The sequence below is a fragment of the Pseudorca crassidens genome, chromosome 6 (genome assembly GCF_039906515.1).
Source record: "Pseudorca crassidens isolate mPseCra1 chromosome 6, mPseCra1.hap1, whole genome shotgun sequence".
NCBI lineage: Eukaryota > Metazoa > Chordata > Mammalia > Artiodactyla > Delphinidae > Pseudorca > Pseudorca crassidens.
In genome coordinates, this window is record NC_090301.1 from 16,632,000 (window position 1) to 16,655,000 (window position 23,001).

At 40.2% G+C, this 23,001-nt stretch overlaps 1 protein-coding gene across 3 annotated transcripts in view; it reads left to right on the top strand.

The window, feature by feature from the left end:
* EPHA4 (EPH receptor A4) overlaps positions 1-23,001 on the top strand; it is a 143,717-nt gene that overhangs the window by 111,688 nt on the left and 9,028 nt on the right. For all 3 annotated transcript variants that reach the window (XM_067740442.1, XM_067740441.1, XM_067740440.1), the window contains exons 9-15: positions 6,606-6,664; positions 9,401-9,514; positions 9,772-9,957; positions 13,725-13,786; positions 14,241-14,450; positions 16,331-16,480; positions 19,971-20,164. In XM_067740442.1, the coding sequence (XP_067596543.1) occupies positions 6,606-6,664; positions 9,401-9,514; positions 9,772-9,957; positions 13,725-13,786; positions 14,241-14,450; positions 16,331-16,480; positions 19,971-20,164 (975 nt within the window). The remainder of the gene's footprint in view (positions 1-6,605; positions 6,665-9,400; positions 9,515-9,771; positions 9,958-13,724; positions 13,787-14,240; positions 14,451-16,330; positions 16,481-19,970; positions 20,165-23,001) is intronic.

Sequence of the window (23,001 nt, forward strand, 5' to 3'; positions counted from 1 at the left end):
CAGGTTGTGTGCTCTGTCATAACGGACCGCAGATGTTTAAATGGGACAAGAACAGGTGAGAAGAGAAGAGACAGGTAGTGCAGACAAAAGTCTGGTCCATGCTTTTAGTGAGAGTACAAATGAAAGATGGTAAATGGTACCCCTAAAATCATCTCACCACCCTGCAGCCAGCCATCTGGAAGAGCGACAGATGAAACATCCTAGCCTGGAAAATGATGCGGCTGCTTCTTGCCTCTTAGAGCCATGGGTAGTCGATGGCAGAATGGATGCGAGGGACGGACCCCTTATAGGGTGATTCCCTACACTGCTGATGACATGGGAGATTGTTTTAAGAGGTAGATGGGCAGAGATCCACACAGTGAGAAGAGTTTCAGTCCTTCCTATTACTTCAAAGGACAATCTGTTTGCTAATTTGTCATTTAAGAAAGAGGAAATGCCCTCAGGCTCACAGCTAGTCTCTTGCTGGATTTTTTTTTTTTTACAGCAATTGTTTATTTTATTATATTTACTTTATATGGAGAAATATGAGCTTTAGGCAAGTCAGAGTCATCTTTAATTTTTCCAATGAGAAGATCCACTTTTTTCTTTTGACCAGCTTGGAAGTGTAAACATTTGGGGATCTCAGTGAAAGAATGAAATACCTAAATTTATACATTTTATTTATATATTTAAAATAATCTACAGAATACATTGACTTAGATTTATTATATGTTTTTACCATCCACATTATGTTGAGGAAATTAACTTACATTTTTTATAGGCATCTTTGATCAGTGTCTTCCCGTGTCACTTATCACATACGTTATAATTTAAGGATTCTGTCAGCTTTTCAGAGAATGTAATTGTGCCTGCCATCTGGGTGGTTTAAGGTACAGCATTTCTTGTATTTATGGAATGCTGTCTCTAGAAGTCTTCCTAAACTGCACATGCACATTCTGTTGGCACCATTGCCTTCTACTCCTGTAGGTACACATTTGTGATCTCCACGGTGTGACCACTTTATTGCTTTTGAAAGTGATTTTTGACTGTTAACAATGACATCCTAAAATGCAATGATAAGGTCATAACCTCAGGACTAACGAACTTAGTGATCAACTGTGTTAAATTTCTCTGACAACTACCTCCCCCTTTTATATGAATGATTTTTTCAGTTTACCTCCAAGCATCCTAAATAGTATTCATTCAGGTTGCTTTGGGCCAGTGTGTCTTCCCCAAATAGTATTTTATTGTTCAGTATGTATGAGAAACACTTTTAAGAAAGAATTAGAATGCAAGATGAGTTCCTCTTTTCTAAAGGACAGTTGGTGACCAGAGACAAGTACTGCCTGATAGCCAGCCATAGGTGGCGTTTCTACTGACCTTCTGATGATCTCCGGTGCTGCCGGGTTTCCATTTATGTTAGGGTTATAAAGTACCCCTTTTACCTGAATTAAAGAAGGGAATTAATTGATTTTAAGAAAAAAATGAAATGGCTATGGCAAAATTTGTGAAGGAGGTACACATACGGCTCAGGGTAGGAAACTACGGGCATCTTGTATATTAGGAACTTGAGGCCTAGAGAGGAGGTTAAACCGTTAGCTGCACAGGGTCATACAGCTAGTTAGTTGCCTGATCAGGACAGAAGTCCATCTCTCCTGACTTCCAGTACTGGCCTAGATAGATTATTTTAATGTCTTCTGGACTGAAAACATTGACGTACATCAAAAGTTAGCATTGACAACTGTAGCAAACCAGAGCTTCAGGAGTCTCCTTCACGATGTACCATTTGTGATGTGTGATTTGATGTGTAATCTAACACATGCTGTAAGGTCAGACCTTGCACGTTAGTTTTATCTTCTTTGCAAGGTTACGATTTTCCACTTTGGAGCTGAAACTGTTCCCATAATGCTAAAACAGTCACCATTCAGACTCTATCTTCCCCAGTGTCCTAATTGTAATATTATGGTCACATAAGAATGAATACACTTAAATGTTAGCCTAAATTGGCTCTGATGAAGTCGTGTAAATTCCTACAATTCGTTGGCTGATGGTACTGCGGGAACATTTCTAAACAACCTGTGTGCCCTCGTGTGGTTCAGTTCCACCCATGTCAAAATGTTGCTCATGAAGAACATGTAGCCATCATTGGGTGCAAGAACAATGACAGCTTAAGGAAGGGGAGAAAGAAGAATAGCTTCGATGCATCTGTATAGGTGATGCCATTAAACGCTGGAAAGTGTCCTCCCGGAGCTATGCTAGTTATTACATTGCTTTATCTTCTTTAATCTGCACTTTAGCTGAATAAATTACTTACCTTTTGCTAATTCGTTTTGGAACAGTGAACCCCATCAATCAAACCCATCGACTTGCTCGGGGAAGTCAGTATTTTACTAAAAGTGGGGTGCGTGCTGGGCCCTGTCACACTTCGCTCCACTATTTTGTTGGTTTTATCGGGTAGTCAAGGTGCCAGGAACAACACATTGGTTGGGAGGGCAGGGCTGGGGTCTCATGCTGTCCCTGGACAATGTCTGTTAATACCCTGATTCCGCCTCCCTTTGACAGAGGCGAGCTTAGTCACAGGCTTTCAAAGTTTCACCTGCAGAGGAGTCTCTTTACCTCCTGCAGTTAAGAGGTTCCATGTTTCCTTCGGGAGCATTCACTCACAAACCACTCCCCTCCTTCCCCCCTTTTTGTAATCAGCTTGCCCACGTCTCAATAATTAGAAAATCTTCCACAAAGGTTTCCTTCTGTCCTTCAGGTGATCTGCCTTGGATGTCAATTTAGCACTCTTTTAGGCGATGTGGTTTCCTCTGGTCTGGCTGACCCAACGATAAGCTTCCATAGGCTTTCTTTCTCTGGACAATAACGAACACATTGTCCCACCCTGAGCCTAAGGAGAAAGGGTCATCAGGTGACAAAGGTAGAGCAGGACTCAGGCTTTTTAGTTTTAAGGGTATTATTAAGTAGCTAATAGGCTACAATTAGCTTTTGAACAGTAATCCCTGTGTTTCTTTGTCAGCATTCCCTGTACTCTACTGGGGTCTTCTCCTCCAAGTAACACTCCAAGTAAAGTTTCTTGATAGGGAGGGTGGGAGGGAGGGAGACGCAAGAGGGAAGAGATATGGGAACATAAGTATATGTATAACTGATTCACTTTGTTATAAAGCAGAAACTAACACACCATTGTAAAGCAATTATACTCCAATAAAGATGTAAAAAAAATTATAATAATAACACCTTCTACCAGAAAAGCTGTCCTTCAGAGTTGAAGGAGAGAGAAAGAGTTTTCCAGACAAGCAAAAGCTAATGGAGCTCATCACCACTAGACTGGCCTTACAAGAAATGTTAAAAGGACTTATTTAAGCTGAAACAAGAGGGTGTTAATTAGTTGCAGGAAAACATATGAAAGTATAAATCTCACTGGTAAAGGTAAATATGCAGTAAAAATCAGAATAATTTAAAGTTGTAAGGTTAATTACTTGCAAAACTTGTATGAAGATTAAAAGACATGAGTAGTAAAAACAGCTATAACTACAATAGTTTGCTGAGATACACAAGATAAAAAGATGTAAATTGTGACATCAAAAACATAAAACAGGGCTTCCCTGGTGGCGCAGTGGTTGAGAGTCCGCCTGCCGATGCAGGGGACACGGGTTCGTGCCCTAGTCCGGGAAGATCCCACATACTGCGGGAGTGGCTGGGCCCGTGAGCCATGGCCACTGAGCCTGCGCGTCCGGAGCCTGTGCTCCGCAACGGGAGAGGCCACAACAGTGAGAGACCCGTGTACCGCAAAAAAAAACATAAAACATGGCGGCGAGGGAATAAAAATAGAGAGTTTTATATAAAAAAAAAAATACACCTCCTAATTTACTTCCTCCTTCTATGTTCGGAAGCCTGAGGAGGGGGTGGGCAGGTCAGCCTTGTAATGTCCCTGCTATTTTACCTCTCCTCTGGCTTTGCACAGATTTCATGAATATGTTGATGGAAAATGGCACTCCTGGGCTGCTTGAGGCTGCCCCTTTCTTTTGGTATCTACAAGGGTCTTTTGTTTGTTTGTTTGTTTTTGCGGTACGCGGGCCTCTCACTGTTGTGGCCTCTCCCCTTGCGGAGCACAGGCTCCGGACGCGCAGGCTCATCGGCCATGGCTCACGGGCCCAGCCGCTCCGCGGCATGTGGGATCTTCACGGACCGGGGCACGAACCCGCGTCCCCTGCATTGGCAGGTGTACTCTCAACCACTGCGCCACCAGGGAAGCCCTCTACAAGGGTTTTTGATGAACTCTCTGAAGTTTAAAGTTGGGACAAAAGCTTCCCTGCTCGATGCATTTTTTCTTCTTTGAAGGAAAGAAATTCAAATCAGTATTAGAGATCTAAAGTGGTTTAAAATATATACTTGTAATTTTAGATAATGCTTCTAGGAGCTCTGATAAGATACAATCTCCCGGGCTGGCAGGACCCTATCACACCCTTGGGACCTAGGCACGCATTTCCCTGACATAAAATGCTATTTTCATAGTCCCTGACCTAACACTCTTATATTTCCTTTAAAAGGAGAGGGGAGGGGGAGTTTTGGAGGGGACTACATCTTTCATACAAATGTTTGGTTTCAGGATGTTTAAACCTGTTTAGCTTCTTTGATGAAGCAATGGATTTTGAGAGCAAGTGGAATCCAATTTAAGTAGATTTACTGATATAAAATGTACTATGACTTATAATTAACTCTCACCAGCTATCATCATATAACTTCATCCATGCTGGGAGAGGCATGTGAGGTAGTGAGCTAGATGGGGCAGACACACTCCTGTATTTGCTAGGAGGGTCGTGGGTAAATGACTTGCCCTCCTGCCTCCATGTTCTCATCTGTACAATGGGACTGAACATGTGTCTGTCTGCCTGATTGCTTTCATAGGGTTGTTGAGAAGATGCCATGAAATGTTATATGGGAAGGCTCTTTTAAAAGTTAAATACAAAGTAAAAATGCAAGCTATTATTTGGGACTGAATGACTCGCACTTTGAAGTGAACTCTAGTGACTGAGGTCTCTGTTTACTGAGCTGGTTCCTGCTTTGCAAACAGTTAGGGGAAGAGATAATATATGTGATGAGAGCACTTTGAAAAGTTAAATGCAGTGTAAAAATGCCAAGTATTATTATTTGCAAGGGAATTATACACACAGGAACATCTGTAGGCTCTGAGGTCTGACTGCAGAGCTGGTTCCTGCGTTGCTGACAATTAGGAGAGGAATGTGGGTGAAGGGCTGGGACACGTGACTGTGACTGGGCTGCTCTCTGGTGGCACTGCGTGGCCCTCTCTCTTTTCCATGACCATCCTGCCCTTCTTGACTTGTTCAAAGTGCAGGGGTTCAGGTTATCAGATTCAGACAGGATCACACTGCTGCGACCCCCTGTGGCCACCAGGGACTCTTGTCACCACAGAGCCTGTTTCCTCACATATAAGAGTCTTGACGGACCTCATCTTTAAAGCTCTAAGAAAATTACAAGATGATTATAAAGTGCAATATAAACTTGACATTTTTGACAGAAACATACATGTACATATTTTATTCACTAATATGGTCTCATCTTCCAACTTTACAGAGTTCTAATATGGACTGAGTTGATTTTCCAATTGAACATACATACACATAGACACATATATATGTGTCTATGTATAATGTATCAAGATGACTGATTCAAGAATTATATATAGTCAAGCTTTCTTTTTCCCAAGACTTTTTGTAACCAAGCCTGATCTCACTCCTATGGGACACTGAGAGCAGAAGGCCAACTGTAGGACCATACACTGTTTTTTGGAGAAAAGAATTAGGCGACAAATGGAAACTTGTTTTTTGTTTTGTTTTGTTTTTATTTGGTTGCTTGGGGTCTTAATTGCGGGATCTTCGTTGTGGCCCGTGGGGGGTCAGTAGTTGCAGCACGCGGGCTCTAGAGCACACAGGTTTAGTTGCCCCACAGCATGTGGGATCTTAGTTCCCTGACCAGGGATCGAACCCAAGTCCCCTGCATTGGAAGGCAGATTCTTAACCACTGGGCCGCCAGGGAAGTCCCGGATCCTTATTTTTACTGCTGCAAGTTTTCTACAAACTCTGTTTACCTTTTAAATTGTCGTTAATCATTTAGGAATTTGTATGCAGCAGCTGAAGCCAATAACCACAAAACTATTGTTTTAAGAATATCATATAATAGGATAATGAGTTTTTTTTGTGGTGAAAGCAACAGGGCTTACTATTACTTATCACATACTGACTACGATTGCCTTTGATGTATGCAGAATTCACCTAGGGAAACTTATTTTAATTCAGAATATGTATGTGGGGAAATTAGCCAGTAAACTTCTAATCTATTTTCAATACAATAAATTTCTCCTGGGGATTTAAAATTATAATTGTATTATAAAATATTTGCTGTATCACCTCAGTTTAATACTGTGGTTACGAGCAGAGACTCTGGACTCTGCGGTGACAAGTTACTTACCCTGTTATTTCACCTCCCATAAACCTTAGTTTTCTCATCTGTGAAATGTGCATTACATATCTGCCTGACTTATATTATGGTAGTAAAGAACTTGTGGTTTACAGATTTTGAAAATATTGTTTTTTATCTTTTAATAGACGGAGTAAATACAGTAAAGCGAAACAAGAAGCAGACGAAGAGAAACATTTGAACCAAGGTACAGAAAACTGGATTGAAAATAATTTTATTTTTAGAGCATGTCTCGTGTTTTCGGTTTAGAAATGTCTAAATAATATTCACATGGCTATTAATATTATATTCCTTTCATGAAATTATCCAAATAATGTACTTCAGGGTTTCAAACTGAAATAGGTGATTGGTATTTTTTTTTAAGTGAAATTAAAGATGGAGGTTGGGTAATTTCCTTAGATGCTTCTTTTTCCTTATCTTATCCTCCAACCTGAAAAAGTATTGGTCTAGCTGGCTCATTTTTGTAGCTGGGTGGCAAGATTTAGAAGGTCACAATTTTTCTCTTATTATAAGGTAAACATTTTGGAGACAGTAGAATAAGAAATAGAACACACCACAGAATATGTGCTGTGGAATTCAGGACTATCAATATTTCTTTAGTGGATTTTCATTATTTTGATATTCCAAGTGGAGTCAAAGACTGAATTCAAAGAATCGGCTCTGAATGACTTGAGCAAGATAGAAAACTCTGGAATGGACAGTGGTTGGTGTCTCTCCAGGAGTTCTGTCCACGAGAACTTTCTGAGGTGATGGCAGTGGTCTTTATCTGCACCATCTAATGCATTAGCCAAGGGGCCACAAGCACCACTGAATACTTGAAAAGTAGTGAGAATGAGGAAGTGAATTTTAAATTTTATTTAATTTTAACTGATTTATATCTAAATAACACCGAGTGGTTAATAGCTACCTTATTAGTACAGGGAGGTAGAAGGGCTGGAAGAATAATCCTGAGAAAGGTTTTCTTGGCTAGAGCATGTGAAGTGATGAAGGGTCATGGAGTGTCTGATAATTTTCCATTTGTTCATCTTGTTTCCTTTCTAAAATCACACTTTCTCATTTGCATGTGGTATATATTTTTAAAAACAAAAATGATGCATTTTTTTGAGATGAGGACAAAACTGACAGTCTTGGAAAATCAAAGGGTTTGAGCCAACCGGTATCCTACACCTCTCAGCGCCCCAAAGCCCCAAGAGCTCGAGCAGGGAGAGGCGGGGTGTAAATGCCAGTGGCAAGTTCCCAGTAATCTCTATTTTTTTTTTTTTTTTTTTTTGCGTTACACGGGCCTCTCACTGTTGTGGCCTCTCCCGTTGCGGAGCACAGGCTCCGGACGCGCAGGCTCAGCGGCCATGGCTCACGGGCCCAGCTGCTCCGCGGCATGTGGAATCTTCCCGGACCGGGGCACGAACCCGTGTCCCCTGCATCAGCAGGCAGACTCTCAACCACTGCGCCACCAGGGAAGCCCCCCAGTAATCTCTAATGCATCTTGTCCTGGACATCTCTGGCTGCCCCAGAGCTCACATTCCAAATTCAGTTTACCAGTGACTATGGGGTGTGGCCGAATTACCCTTCTTAGTATTTAAACCATTGATTCGCCAAAGCTTCCAGGTGAAATTCAATGTCTTTTCTTACAGCACTTTCTTTCCAAAACAGAATAAAAGTGGAACTCCAATACAGAGTTTGTATTTTCAAATCAAATAGCAGATACTATCCCTCTCGTCCACTTAACCTAGGTTTAATCTTAGTTTGTTAATTGTTGTCAATTGTTGGTCCAGATATGAGGCAAAAGATGATATCTTGTATCACAGGTCATTTGAGAAAGTTTCTATCATCTTCCCTAAGGGAAGAAAGCTGGAGATGGTGGGTAGGATGTGAGCAACTGATTGGGACAACAATATTTATTTAATTTTAAATTGTGTTTAGTTTTTTTTCATTGTTGAATTTTATTTTATTTATTTTTTTATACAGCAGGTTCTTATTAGTTATCCATTTTATACATATTAGTGTATACATGTCAATCCCAATCTCCCAATTCATCCCACCACCACCACCCCCACTCCCCTCACCACTTTCCCCCCTTGGTGTCCATACGTTTGTTCTCTACAACCATGTCTCAATTTCTGCCCTGCAAACCAGTTCATCTGTACCATTTTTCTAGGTTCCACCTATATATGTTAATATGCGATATTTGTTTTTCTCTTTCTGACTTACTTCACTCTGTATGACAGTCTCTAGATTCATCCACGTCTCTGCAAATGACCCATTTTCGTTCCTTTTTATGGCTGAGTAATATTCCATTGTATATATGTACCATATCTTCTTTACCCATTCGTCTGTCGATGGGCATTTAGGTTGCTTCCATGACCTGGCTATTGTAAATAGTGCTGCAATGAACACTGGGGTGCATGTGTCTTTTTGAATTATGGTTTTCTCAGGGTATATGCCCAGTGGTGGGATTGCTGGGTCCTATGGTAATTCTATTTTTAGTTTTTTAAGGAACCTCCATACTGTTCTCCACAGTGGCTTTAGCAATTTACTTTCCCACCAACAGTGCAAGAGGGTTCCCTTTTCTCCACACCCTCTCCAGCATTTGGGACAGCAATATTTAGATAACACATTCCAAATTTCCTTATAGAGACTCTCTTTTCTTCCACGGGATAGGTTGTTTTTAAAATTTCATCCCTGAAGTGTGAAGACATTCCAGGAGCTCAGTAGAGCTACAGCCTCTTAAGTAGCAAACAATTCTTGTTTACCCACTAACGAAACCCGGAGCAAGAATTTAAACATTTTCTTATGTCTACGCTAAGTATTTTTCTCATGCTAAGAAAATTTTTTCTGTGCTGACTATTTTTAGACCCAGAGAACTTCAGTGTATTAGTGGTTCCTGAGAAGTGTTCCACTAACCTTTTGCATGTTTATTACTCAGGTGTTAGAACTTACGTGGATCCCTTTACGTACGAAGATCCCAACCAAGCAGTTCGAGAATTTGCCAAAGAAATCGACGCATCCTGCATTAAGATTGAAAAAGTCATAGGAGTTGGTAAGTGTCTGTGTCTATAAGCCTGTTTTCTTTGTGGATATTAAATATATGTATGTGGATTATATAAATGCATTAGAATGTATTGTATGTGCCTGTATATGTAAATATCTGTGTACCTGAAATTTCCTTGATCTACATAAAACACCAGCACAGTGCCTACTGTATAATAAGCACTCAACAAATGTTAGCTATTGGCTGTTATTCCTTCTCCTTGAACGTGTTTCTGGTTCAGAGTCAGTTCTTTTTCTCTCCCAAAGGTGAATTTGGTGAAGTATGCAGTGGGCGTCTCAAAGTGCCTGGCAAAAGAGAAATCTACGTGGCTATCAAGACATTGAAAGCTGGTTATACAGACAAACAGAGGAGGGACTTCCTGAGTGAGGCCAGCATCATGGGACAGTTTGACCACCCAAATATCATTCACTTGGAAGGCGTTGTCACCAAATGTATGTGCGTCGCTCCCTTTACAAAGCCAAGTTAGAAGTTACTGGCAAATTAAACACACATTTTCTTTCCAGGGAAATGACAGATGGAGCAGACCCACTGATTGCTAATAGGAGGAAATCAGTGCAGGACAAGTCATTAATCTTGTAGTCATTTCTAAATGGGGGTATGGTGTAGGCTGATACCCTATTTCCAAGGCAGCTTGTGTGAGATTTTAGCGAAATTAATATTGCAGATTTTTGGTATGCCTTGCCATCCTTCAAATCTTTGCTAGACCAAACTGATTGTCACAGGATAGGCGCAAGCAGATGGTAAGCAAAATAAATTTTAAGTACTTTTCATATAAAACACAACAAAACCTCACCACACCTTATGTTCGAAGCTTGGGTCCCAGATGCAGGGAGTGCACCTTGGTCATCTGTTATATTGGGGGATTTGCTTGTCTGCTCTGCCTGATTTATGGAGCTGCAGTTGCAGTTCAGCACCTATTTCCAGGAACACCTGGTTGCATCTTCCTTTTTTAGTCCATTAGCATTCGCTCAGCCCGTGAAGCACGCTTCAGTTAAAATCCGACACAGCTCAAAAGATGCATTTTGCGAAGCAGGCCCTGAATACACCTGTAAGACTGGCCAAGACCAACTTGTACAGCACCACATGGACAGGGCAGCTGAAATGGTTACTACTGAAGGTGGCTCTGTTCCAGAAGCCTTAGTACCTATTATAGTTACTACAAGTCAAGGATCTTGTAAGCCTGGGGCTGTGTCTCCAGGACAGCCAAAGAGCCATTTAATTTGATACCAGGTGCCTGGGAAAAGCGTCCTCCATCAACCGGTGCAGCGTGGCTGCCGCAGTGGGTGAAATGGAGGTGTAAACGTTGGATGTTAGGTCTGGGGCAAAGGGGGCAGTAAGACACAAGGGTACACAATCTTTAGGCAGGGAAAATTTGGAAATTACTAAAAAGTGAGAGCAGATATATACTAATTTAGAGGTCCTCAAACTTGAACATACATCAGAATTCTGGAAAACTCATTAAAACACTTTCCTGGGCCTCATCTTCAGAGGTTTGATTTAGTGAGTGGGAGCCCATGAGTTCCCATTTCTGAAGAGCTCAAGGTCAATCAAGCTATAGTCCCTGGAACCACACTTTGAGCACCTTTGGCCTAGTGACCAAAGATTTACACATCATCTACTGCTAGTAAATTATGAGGCCTTGACTAGTTGCTCAAGTTCTCAGTTTCCTCATCTGTAAAATAGAGATAAAAATGGAATGGAATATTTAGCATGTTTGCCATAATGCTTATTTAGCAAATTAAAAAAAAACACAACTAAGTGTTAACTGGCATTATTATGTCTTAAAAAGTACATCTTTCCCCATCTTTGGAATCCTTCAAAAAAGGAACCTTGATGCTAAGGGTATATAAGTTTTCACCAAAGGTGAAGTCTATAGTTAGCATAGAATAGCTCTATTTGCTTTTTAAGATGAGTTTTACAGACAGAATATTTTTCCTGTGGCCTGTGGAGCTGCCCACAGCCCTTCACTACTTTAATTAAAAGATAACATTCCCTTTAAATACTTCTGCAGGTCCATTTTCTCAAAAGGAGGCTCTGTTCAACTTGGGGTGTTTTTCCTGGGGCAGACAGTGATTTTTGTAGCACCTCTGCAGAAGAGGGAAGAAACGGGATCTTTGTGACGTCTAAAACCCATGGCTATTACAGCTGTAACTGTTACAAACGACTGGATGCATTTGCATAATGCACTTGTCACTGAATTAAAATGGTTTAAAATTTCCACCAGAGGAGCCATCCCCTTCCCCCCACCTTTCCGCTCCCCATTGCCTCCCTGCCTGTTCCGGGAAAGGGTCTGTCTCTACCCTGGAGCCCAACCTGGACCCATTTCATAAGCCCCTCTGTGCTTACGGAGACATTCATCTTTATTTCTCTTGTAGAGCTCATAAATATTCTGACAAATGGATACTTTTCATAAACAAAAAAATGGAGAATAATTGTGAAGATAGTGCCAACTGTCAGACTAGGGAGGGGTGAGGGTGAAAGAGTGGGAGAGTGTGAATTCATGACTGGACTTCCTTGAGTAACTTTGTAAATGGACAGGGAGACTATAAATTCTTGCCAGTATCCCGCGGATCTTCTCCTTGCTTCCCCACATTTCCAGAGGGATCTGGTGAAATGGAAGTAGGTGTTAATGCACCATCAGGGGAGTCACCCCTTCTCATGAGTTGACAAAGTATCATTTGATTGAGGCAGGTTAATTAAAACTCATTTAGATGCATTTGTTCTGTGTGGTCACAGATGCAGAGGGTAAATGAGTCTGAGGACTAAAGGCTTCCTAATAATATTGATGGAGGATGGAAAGGTGTACGGGGACCACTCCCTCCAGCCAAGGGGAAAGAGATTAGAAGTGGTTTTGACTCATCCTTTGGTCTACACCGAGATTCCTGCTTTTTCTGCCTGCTTTCATTCATCACTTGAAAATTAAATGTTCGTGGTGGTGTTTTCTAATCCAACATTTTTGCCTCAGAAAGATTTCTTAGGCACGGTACCAAATGTTCAATCGAAGAACAAATGGATAAATGGGACTTCATTGAAATTAAAAACGTCTGCTCTTCTAAAATTTTGCCTCTGAAATGAAGACACTTCTTTCCCCACACCAGTACAGAGTCTCATCTGATAGGGGCTCTGGGCGGGAAATGTACTCGTTTAAAATAATTCTGGGGGCTTTCCGGCAGTGGCACAGCCCAGCCCATTTTCCCTGACTGGATGTCTACGTCCAAACAGTCCACAAGGACAGCAATGAATGTTTTTGATTTTTCAAACTAACATTTTATTTTCCTCACAGGAACTCTTCTGTCCTCTTGGCTGTACCCCTTGCCTTAGTAAAATATCGAAGGTTTACACCCCACTGCCACAAATACCCTTTAGAAAGAAGGATCCTCATTTCCTAAGGTCCTCAGAAAGAAAACCCAAGTGAAATGAAAGTGTTTCCCCCTTCTCTCAAAGCTTAAAATCATTCTGATTTCTTTGCTTAGAGAAGGGAGAAGGGCACACAAAGGTTCTAGTCCTGAATTAAAATCGCTGCCTAGGATGAAATCACTTATTGACCCTTTTCTGTGATTTTGTTGTTGCTGCTGCTGAGGTTGGCAGCTTAAGGAAGCAAACAGACTGAGTTTATTTATAGGTAGGAAAAGGGAAAAGAAAGGATATAGCCCCTGGCCTGAGTGAGGCAGGGGGAGAAGCTAAGATGGTACATGCTTGAACTTTAAGATGAGTCTGGGTAATGAAGTATCCAACGTAGCTCCCAGAAGCTTGGGTTCCTCTAAATAGGTAAGAAAAAAAAAAGTTTCTCCGTTCATGATTCCTTTAGCATTGTACAAGTGGCTCTTCTGGGGACAGAATTAATTAATTATCTTAAAGATTTTTTTCTCCTTTAAACGGGCCATTTATCTCCTTCTCCATTTGCTTGAGAGAGCAAATACCCATCCACGTGCTCCCTGGATACCAGAGGCCACTTTATTAAAGACCTTGTCAACAAGCCACCCAAAGGGTTAACCTTCCAGATGGAATTTAAACCTACTCGTCCTTTTAATATTTCATTCCTAGCTCCCCACAGCTGAGGCATAAGCTTGGCTTGTTTTAATTAAATTAGATCGCACAAGACAGGTGTCCTGGCAGGAAAATTGCGCACAGCCCATTTTTATCTCATTAACTGCAGTGCTCATCAAGGGTTTTGTGTTTTTCTTTCTGGAAACTCTAGGTAAACCAGTAATGATCATAACAGAGTACATGGAGAATGGCTCCTTGGATGCATTCCTCAGGGTATGTGACTGCTTTATATTAAACCCAAGAATGTTGGTATTTAGAAAACTCTAACAGACTTCGAGTATTTGTTCTGTTTGGTTGTATTCATGGACTTTTTTCTAATGAGGCAAAGGAAGAAGAGGAGAAATAGAGAATGATGTGATTTTTAAAGGCTCTTCAATAATCCACGTACAAGGAGGGTAGTATTTGATTTATTCTTGTATCGTGGGGCTGTTTGAGCCATAGATTCATTACAGTTGGATAATTTCCATCTATTACAGGAAGCAAACCCAGCTCCTAGGATATACTCTACTCATGAATTAGTGACTTCGGTCAAAAAGGCCCGGAAATCATATTGAGTTTCACTGCACAGCGGATACAGATATCAAAAAAGATCCAAGTAGTGAATGCCTGGTGAAAATTAATTTGGCCTAATGCTAATGAGATTGTACCTTATTTCTTTCCTCTGCAGAAGAATGATGGCAGATTTACGGTCATTCAGCTGGTGGGCATGCTTCGTGGCATTGGGTCCGGGATGAAGTATTTATCTGATATGAGCTACGTGCATCGAGATCTGGCTGCACGGAACATTCTGGTCAATAGCAACTTGGTCTGCAAAGTGTCTGATTTTGGCATGTCCCGAGTGCTAGAGGATGATCCGGAAGCAGCTTATACCACCAGGGTAAGAAAGGTTTGTGACCTCTGGGCTTTGACTCTGATGAAACTGTTCCTCTCACTTTGATGTTTTAAACCCTTTGTGATTTTTACAAGTTTCCTCATCCTTCAGAGCCCCTTCCTAGCCATGCATCCATTTTTAAACCATGTTTCCAAGAGGGATTTTGAAACAGCCGCTAGATGTGTGACCACTTTACAAAGCCACAGGTTAGAGCGTCACTTCTTATTGTATTTTTTCACACTTAATCTACCTTCCTTCCTTCCTTTCTTCTTGTTTGTTTTAGATTTTCTACTTGGTTCCTTTTTATTATTTTAAAAAAATCTTATTTTAAACAGGACAGAACACTATTTCTAGTCGGCTGCCTACCGAACCTGAGAATGTATATACAGGGTTTATAAAACATTTACACTACGCAAGCTTTCCCGGTATCTAATGGCCTGCGTTTTACTACTGGTAGATAAGCCAGGATTAAGGCACAGTTAAGAGTTATCAGTATACAGTTAATGGCTATGCTATCTTAGCCGGACAATCTGGATATAAGATACTAATGGAATAAACACAGAATCATAAACGTTATTGGCCATTAGGGCTGACACTGTTGAAATCAACATGAAGCAGACCAGCCATTTTCTTCTTTGAATGCTCACCATTTTGCATCTACAATGGTGAGCATTGGGGTTTTTTGGTACAGTTCGTTGGGGGTGTGTGTGTGTGTATGTGTGTGCATGTTTTCTGGTAGTGTTCAGTTTCTTGGCTGTAGTTCGATTCTTACACATAGCCTCTTCTGAATGCACAGTCCCTTCATTCAGGAAAGAATACATCCTTGTCCATGCTAAAGACTTTTTATTTTTCCCCAGTAGTTGGAGAAAGGAAAGTAAAAGGAAGCTTCTAGAATGATACATTTGTATAGCCAAAATATTTAAGGAAGGCAGAAGGCAGCACAAGTGTCTTGCTGTATGGAACAAGCATAAATGTAATACAGTGTGTTTTCAGAGTAAACTGCAGTGAACCAATGCAATTTGCAGTACAATTTACTGCCCTGTTTAGTAGCTCTAATAAAGCAAACTTTTAATTGATGTCCTCTTGAACACCTTAAGGGTCTGAACTGAAGTTGAATTAATTTCCCCAGATTGAACCCTAAGAAATTTGAAACTCCATTTAAAAATACCTTGCACATAAGCATAATCAAACAAGAGACATTTGAGACCTTTAAACTTTTCTTGGGTAATATTCAATTGCTTTACCATTTTTGCAGGATTTTTTTAGAAAAGTAAATAATAATCAAAATCTGGCCCTCCTGCCATTAAAGTTAATAATGGCTCTAGCATCTGGTATTATTTGACTTCCTCTAAGAGCCTGTTTAGCGTATTATCTTCTAGCTACGTTGGTCATGTTTCTCGTGCTCTATAGGAGTTGGATGACAGTGGGATGGATAGAAATGTTCATATTTAACTTTTTGAGGTCATGATTTCCAAAGCAGTATTAAGTATTGCCTTTGTGCTGCTGGGTGAGAGAATCTGACAAGAAGTCAAAATTACTGTCAGCTGCACATCCATTGATATATACCACGGATAACATGTGTATTTTGTAAAACCTAAAATGTCCTTTCTTCTACAGTATTGCCTTAAGTAGAGCTCATGTAATAGGTAGACTTTTTAAAAAAATAATTAAACATATTAGTTGCTTACTTCCCTGTGACTAAAGAAAACATATGAGAACTGTCTCAACCTGGAAGATTTTAGTTAGAATAAACAAATATCCTGTTATTGTTTGGACAGCTATCTCAGGAATGCTGTTGCCCTGCTTAGCAAACAGTAACAACATTCAGAAACTAGAATGGCACATCAGTGTACTTGGGGGATAACCTAGAGCTTGGATGTTCACAGGGTGGCAAGATTCCTATCCGGTGGACTGCACCAGAAGCAATTGCCTATCGTAAATTCACATCAGCAAGTGATGTATGGAGTTACGGGATCGTCATGTGGGAAGTGATGTCGTATGGAGAGAGACCCTATTGGGACATGTCCAATCAAGATGTGAGTCTTTATGTTCTGAAATATATGTCTTTGCATTAATGTATGATGGAGTGAGTGTTGAGCTTGAAATGATACATTAAACTTAAAATTCTTAATACAGATGTGTCTAGTAATCTAGCTAAAACTTAGAGTCCTGGATTTCCAGTACCAAAATTACAAAGCCTTAATGGTATAATATGGGAGATAGATAGATAGATAGATCGGTGCATAGCTTGATCGAGTAGTGATATGGAACAGTACTTTTACTTGGTTAACTTTCAAACCCATACTGAAATAAAATTAAACCTTGAATTTTAAGAAAATGCAAGGATATCTGAAAAACACAGATTTCACATGAGATGAAACTGACATGAAAGGTTTATTGGAAGAAAATTAGTGAATATTTTAAAGCTGGCAAAATTGTAATTAGAGCTTGCCCCTTGAGGACTCTAAAATAAAGCTTCACTAAATGACCCTTTGTAAATTATACACATCCCTTTAAATGTACCATCTGGACTACTTTGTAAGGGAGTATCCACAATGCCTCCAATTTTAGAAAAGCGTTCAATAATGACACTAATAAGATTCCAGAGTAATAGAATTTAATTACAAACATCTCCAGTGAGAAAGGAAAAAAACAAACCTAGACCGGGGTGGGGGGGATCTTCCTAGAACACTTATTAGCTAATTCTGGGAAGGTGTTAGTTAGTTCTAGAAGGGTTGGAAATCAGAACAACATGAAATGGCCATTTCTTGAACTTCCCTAATTTTTTTATATGAGAGGTAAAATATTATCATAGAGTGTGTTTACGAATGTGTGGTATTCAATTTATCAATAAAAGTTGTATTTTTAAAAAAGGTTTTTTTAAAAAATTTTCTCGGATGTGGAATGTTACCTGATCATCTGCCTTATCCTGAAACAGCAGGATGTTGCAAAACCTTGACAATTAAGTGAAAAACCAGGTGCATTCGAGAAATAGGATGTTGCCTTATCAGTAGGAGAATGTTTAGAGCAATACAGAAGCTGATGCATTCTGTGTCCAGTGGGGCAAAAAGAATTCTCTAACAGGAATAAGAGGAACAGTAGTGTTGACACGGTAGTATCTATAAATTATAAAGGAAGGTTCATAGCAAATAGCAAGAAAGACAGCAGCTAGCATAACTGATAGATAATTACAGGCTGGAGACAGACTATGGGAGTGAACAGTGTGTAATCTATTGTTTGATGTGATTATGCAGACACCATCAGGTACCTTTCTTGTATAGTAACATTTGGTTTTGAGTTAGAGACATTCAGAGGAACAAAGACCAACAACCTAGAAGAAGGAGTAGTGCCTGTATTTACTTATTTGATTATTGGATATTTAAGCTTTTCTTTATTTCAGTTGAGAGTGGTCCCAAATGCTCATAAGAGCAGAATATCTAAAGATGTTGTCAGTTTTCCCACTCTAAATATTTTCAGACCAATAGCTTTGACAGCTTCTATATTATATTAAAATAATTTTTTGGTTTAAACTTTCAGTTGTCTGCCTTTATCCGTGAAAAAGCATCTGAAGCCAATTCTCTCCCACAAATAATATTGATCTATCATTCACGTGTATTTGTCTCTGCATTGGAGTCTGTATAGAACAGGAATCTACAGGAAATGTAACCGGAGAATTACTTTCATGGGTAGAATTCATTTGGCATATGGTGAATGGAGTCAAAGTAACTGTTAAGAAGATGTCAAATTTATCAAGTTTTTTGTTTGTTTTAATCCTCGGCCTTCCCCCCCCAAAACATTCAGCAGTAAACTGAGAAAATATGCTTTGTTCACCCACAAGCCATCTTCCAAGCTGGCAGTGGATTGGGAGCTAGTGAAAGAACACTAAGAAGTCTGAGGGTTTGTCACAAATTGTGTTAACCTGGCATCAGCCCAATGTTGCTTGCGTTCTCATCCATTCGATGTAAAATGTTTTCATCAAGTCCAGAGTCAACACCGTGCACCTGGAAAGAGAAAAGAACGTCAGAGGATCAAACTGACCTAATGTCATTGCCAGAAATAAATAGAATCACGTTCAGTTAGATAGCATATAGAAGTCTACTTTCGAAGGAGAAGTAAATTAATACTAATACACTAGGAGGTTGGCAAAAAATACATGGGAGAAAAGGGTTCAGAGGGCTTAATAAATCACAAGATGATTGTTAAACTGAAACAGTATCCTGGTTAAAAGAACCACAGTTATACTGGTACATATAAACTGGACCCAACTGAATTGATTATTTTCTCTTGAAGGCCAGTCATTGAGCAGTAATAGACCCGCCTCAGGGGGACTCTGTCATGATCTCTGAGATGGCTGCAGCCAGTGGTGGTCTCACTAGGAGCTGTCATTTTAGTAGGGGGAGAAAAAGGACTGATTTAAAACATTCAGAACTTGTAAAAATCCCCAAAGAAAATCACCTCCAGAATCTCATAGGATACCCGTAAACCCAGCTTATGAGTAGCCAAGAAATTAAGAAGTAATTCCCCTTTTGAAATTTGGCGTGAGTCATATCATATTGTGTTATTGGAATTCACACCCTGAAGAAGGGGGATTTAGAGAAAAGCCAATAAGAAATGCTGTAATACCTGTGAAGATAGATTAGAAAAATTAGAATTAGAAGAAAGCCCGTGGAATGATTTATGGCTTATTAGGCAGGAGGCCCGCTCTGGGGGGGAGGCCATTATCACCTATCATTATCACTTCTTTCCTTAGATGTGCAAGGGTCCTCTTTAAAATATAAATGCCCCAAGGAAGGTTTTTATTAATTATTTTAAAATTTTCAAATCTAGTTTTGAGCGCCTTTAACAGGGTCAGTTGACAGCCAACTGAGACCAAGAATGAGATACAGAATTGGTAAACTGGTGTATTTTGGTCTTCCAAAACTAAAAATGGCGGCGCATCTGGAGGGGTTGAGGAATGTGCTATTTCTGAGAGAGGTAGTGTCTTCTGGATTGGAAGGTCTGGAAGTTGGGCTCTGGTATTGACCCACCAGCTGTCTGAGTAAGAGTACAGAGGCTTAAAGTGATGCAAAGGGACTTCTGTTTTGTAGGCAACTATTAATGCTTCCTAAGGAATGCCTTTAACACTAAGCTAGAGTCTCTTTTGCTAAGAGTGTTTAGCTGATAGAAGAATGAGAGGGTCATCGCCCTGTGGTCTCTGGAGGCCAGGCCAACACCATGTGGTTGATCTGATTAGGTTCTAACCACTTTGGAACATTGATGCTTCTTCACTTTGGAGTTTCAGATGGGCATTTTCTACCATTTGAGAAGCCCTCATAGCAACAGCTGGCTTCCCTGCCCTGTGGCCAGCAACACTCAGGTCCAGCTCTGGCTTCTGTGAAAGAATTGGAGCCGTTCCCATGCTCAAGCTTGCTGGCAGCTTCATGGACAGGAAACTTGCTGAGCAGGAGGGTGAACCTCTAACAACAGCTTGCTTGGCAGCGTAACATACCATTCTGGGTTTTTGGTTTTGTTTTGTTTTTTCGATAGGTGATTAAGGCCATCGAGGAAGGCTATCGGCTGCCCCCTCCAATGGACTGCCCCATTGCACTCCACCAGCTGATGCTAGACTGTTGGCAGAAGGAGAGAAGCGACAGGCCTAAATTTGGGCAGATTGTCAACATGTTGGACAAACTCATCCGCAATCCCAACAGCTTGAAGAGGACGGGGACCGAGAGCTCCAGGTCAGCCGTGCTTACTTAATACTGATGTATGAAAGAATACATCAGAGATGGCAGGCAAGTGGTGACTCACTTCAATTCCCGCCTTCTAGTCAGAGGCCACTTCACAGCTGTCTGCAGCCTGGGTGGCTTCTTCCTCCTTGAGTATTTATGGTAGTTCTTTTCACCATTTTGAAGACCCTAGTACTTGTCAGGCCTCAAACAGGAGTCAGAAAAACAAATTTAAAACAACAACAACAACAAAGGAATAGCTCAAGTGCTTATTTTGTGAGGCTGGACCTGAAAACTTAGGAAGATGGATGAAATGTACTTTTGGAAGATGGTCAGGTTACTAGATGCTATATTTTGAAAGGGGAAGGAACATGGAGTTAGGAAAAAATAAGAATTCGAAGACATCTTTTAAGTCGACTTAATAAAGTGTGAATTGTAGCAAGAGATTCCTGGGTTTCAGTTCTTAAAGTTGCTCTTTGCTGAGTCTTTCAAGAGGGGAAGGAAACAGGACCAAGATAAAAACTGATCAAGTTACAAAGCATGCAGATGAATATTTGAGAAGAGTTTTAAAAACTAAAATGATTGAATCACCTGTAAAATAGGTAGTTACTTCATTGAAAAGAGCAAAAAGAAGCATTTCAGTCCAGAAAGAAGATAAAGATACCGCAGGTCTTATAATTAATTCAGTAGGAACTTTTCTACCTGGAAATTGGGCTTTACTGGTATAAGATCCAGGATACCTAGATACCAGTCCCATTGACCATTGTTAGGAGTTAAATGGTTTAAGAAGACAGGCATAATAAGGTGAGGTGATTCAGGCCCGCAGGAGGAGAGGCAGCTACTCATCTCCAGATCTGTGCTTCTCAAAGTCTTCTCTTTCATCAAGACCCTGAGTTAAAGGTAGGAAGACATTTTCCCCATAGTATCCAAGCCCTTCCAGTCTTGGCCAGCACTAGGATGCTCTCCTCCAGTCTTTTTCTTGAAAACTTAGCCTACAGATTGGAGGAGAAGGAATACGCTTACCATTAACATATGTGAGGAAAAGAATTGCGAGTGAACAGCAGAGATACCCTGTGTTCTCTCAGGCTTTCAGATCGTGTACCACTAGCTACCATACAAAGAGTTAATGACCATGCTCTCCTGAAATAACGCTGGGCTGAATTCACATCTTCCTTCTGCCACTGGTAGCTATGTGACCTAAAATAAAATCCCCCATCATCTCTGGTCTATTTTTGGTTCTTCTCTCCTCCCAGAGGGTGAAAATAGATGGCACTAAGGCCTCTTTTCCAGGTGTAGCTAGTTTCTTTTATTCCAAAAGCTAGTTTCTTTTATTCCAAAACTCCTCCAGCTTTTTATCTCCAGCTACAGATGCCACGTTTTTTTGTCTGAAGGTTCTTTGGTACTTGGGGCTTCTCCTGCTGGTATAAACTCTTCAGTTGCTAACATTGTAGAATGTGTGATTTGCACCAAAGTACAGAACAAATTGGGCACACTTTTCTCACTTCTAGATTTTTCTCATTGACGGTACTTAAGAGCTTTGATGCTTCTTACTGCTTGCTGATAATGGAAGGTAGTAAAACATGGTATGTGATTCAGCACAAAATTAGGCAAATGTCACACTGTTCCACAAAGAGCACAAAGACTTCCAGAACAAGCTTGGGAATGACCCTTAGAGTTCATTCATTACTGAGTAAGGGTATTTTCATTCTAAGGTCATTTTGACCTTGTCAGGTACCTAGAGCCTCCGTGTGGCCCTTTTAATGCTTTGGCTTAAAGTTAGAAGTAAATGCAAACTTTTGGTTTTTGTTCATTCATATTCCTGGTAAACATTCAACACTAATATCTAAAATTCTATGTGGCAGTGTTTGTTATTGGCTCAAAATTGGGAAAAGAATGAAATCTTGATGATTCTTACCATAAAAATCTGCAGCATTTTACTCAGAAAATCGGATTTAATTGAAATAATGGAGAAAAAAACAAAGGTCACAAAGACAAGCTGTTATTTGAACACAAAACTGATTGATAAAGCAAGTCTTTATTAACATATCGATATAAAAAAAGAAGTAATGTGAATCAAGGTAATTTAGGTAACAATTAAAATGAAAAATGGATTGGATTAATTCTACTATGTAGAAAGTTAAGCCACTAGAGGGACTTAATTTTGTTTTTACAAGAAAAGGATTTTTTTGGTTGAAAATTCAGTAGTGATGATATAATTCCGATTTAAATGTTCGTATTCAAGCAGCGTAGTCTCAGGGTGAAAATCAGGTCAAAATGTTAAGATCAAACACATTCTATAATTTCTAGGGAAAGGGAGTTCAAGAAAATAGAACTTAACAAGTAGCAAGGTTGCTATACAGGTAATTATAATAAAGGTGGTATAAAATACCCTGTTAATGTCTACCTTATGATTATTATGTAGTTTGAGATGAAGATGACTATAATTCTCTTAATAAATACTTCCCAGAAATACATTATTTATTGTGTATCAATATCGTGAGGGATGACAGAATACTTGCCTTGAACTCTAGTCCCTCTTGACAGTGATCTAATGTAAAACACCTGGCCTGAGAAATGCATCAACTAATAAATAAGTTAATAAGAAGTGCTTGGAATTTGTTGAAATGATTCTTTTAGGAGCCCCAGCAAGGGAAAACGAGAAGCACATTCCACAATCCAAACAGTGATCAAAGTGGCTATTCTTCCTGCCAGTCTTGGCACACGTGCTGGTCAGGCTGCATTGATTAAAGAGAGGATTAACTCCCTGCTGTCCCAAGTTTGTTTGAATGCACTGAGCCTGCCTGCAAACCTGGCTGGAAGCATGCCGGACTTGAACTCTCGCTGTTTTC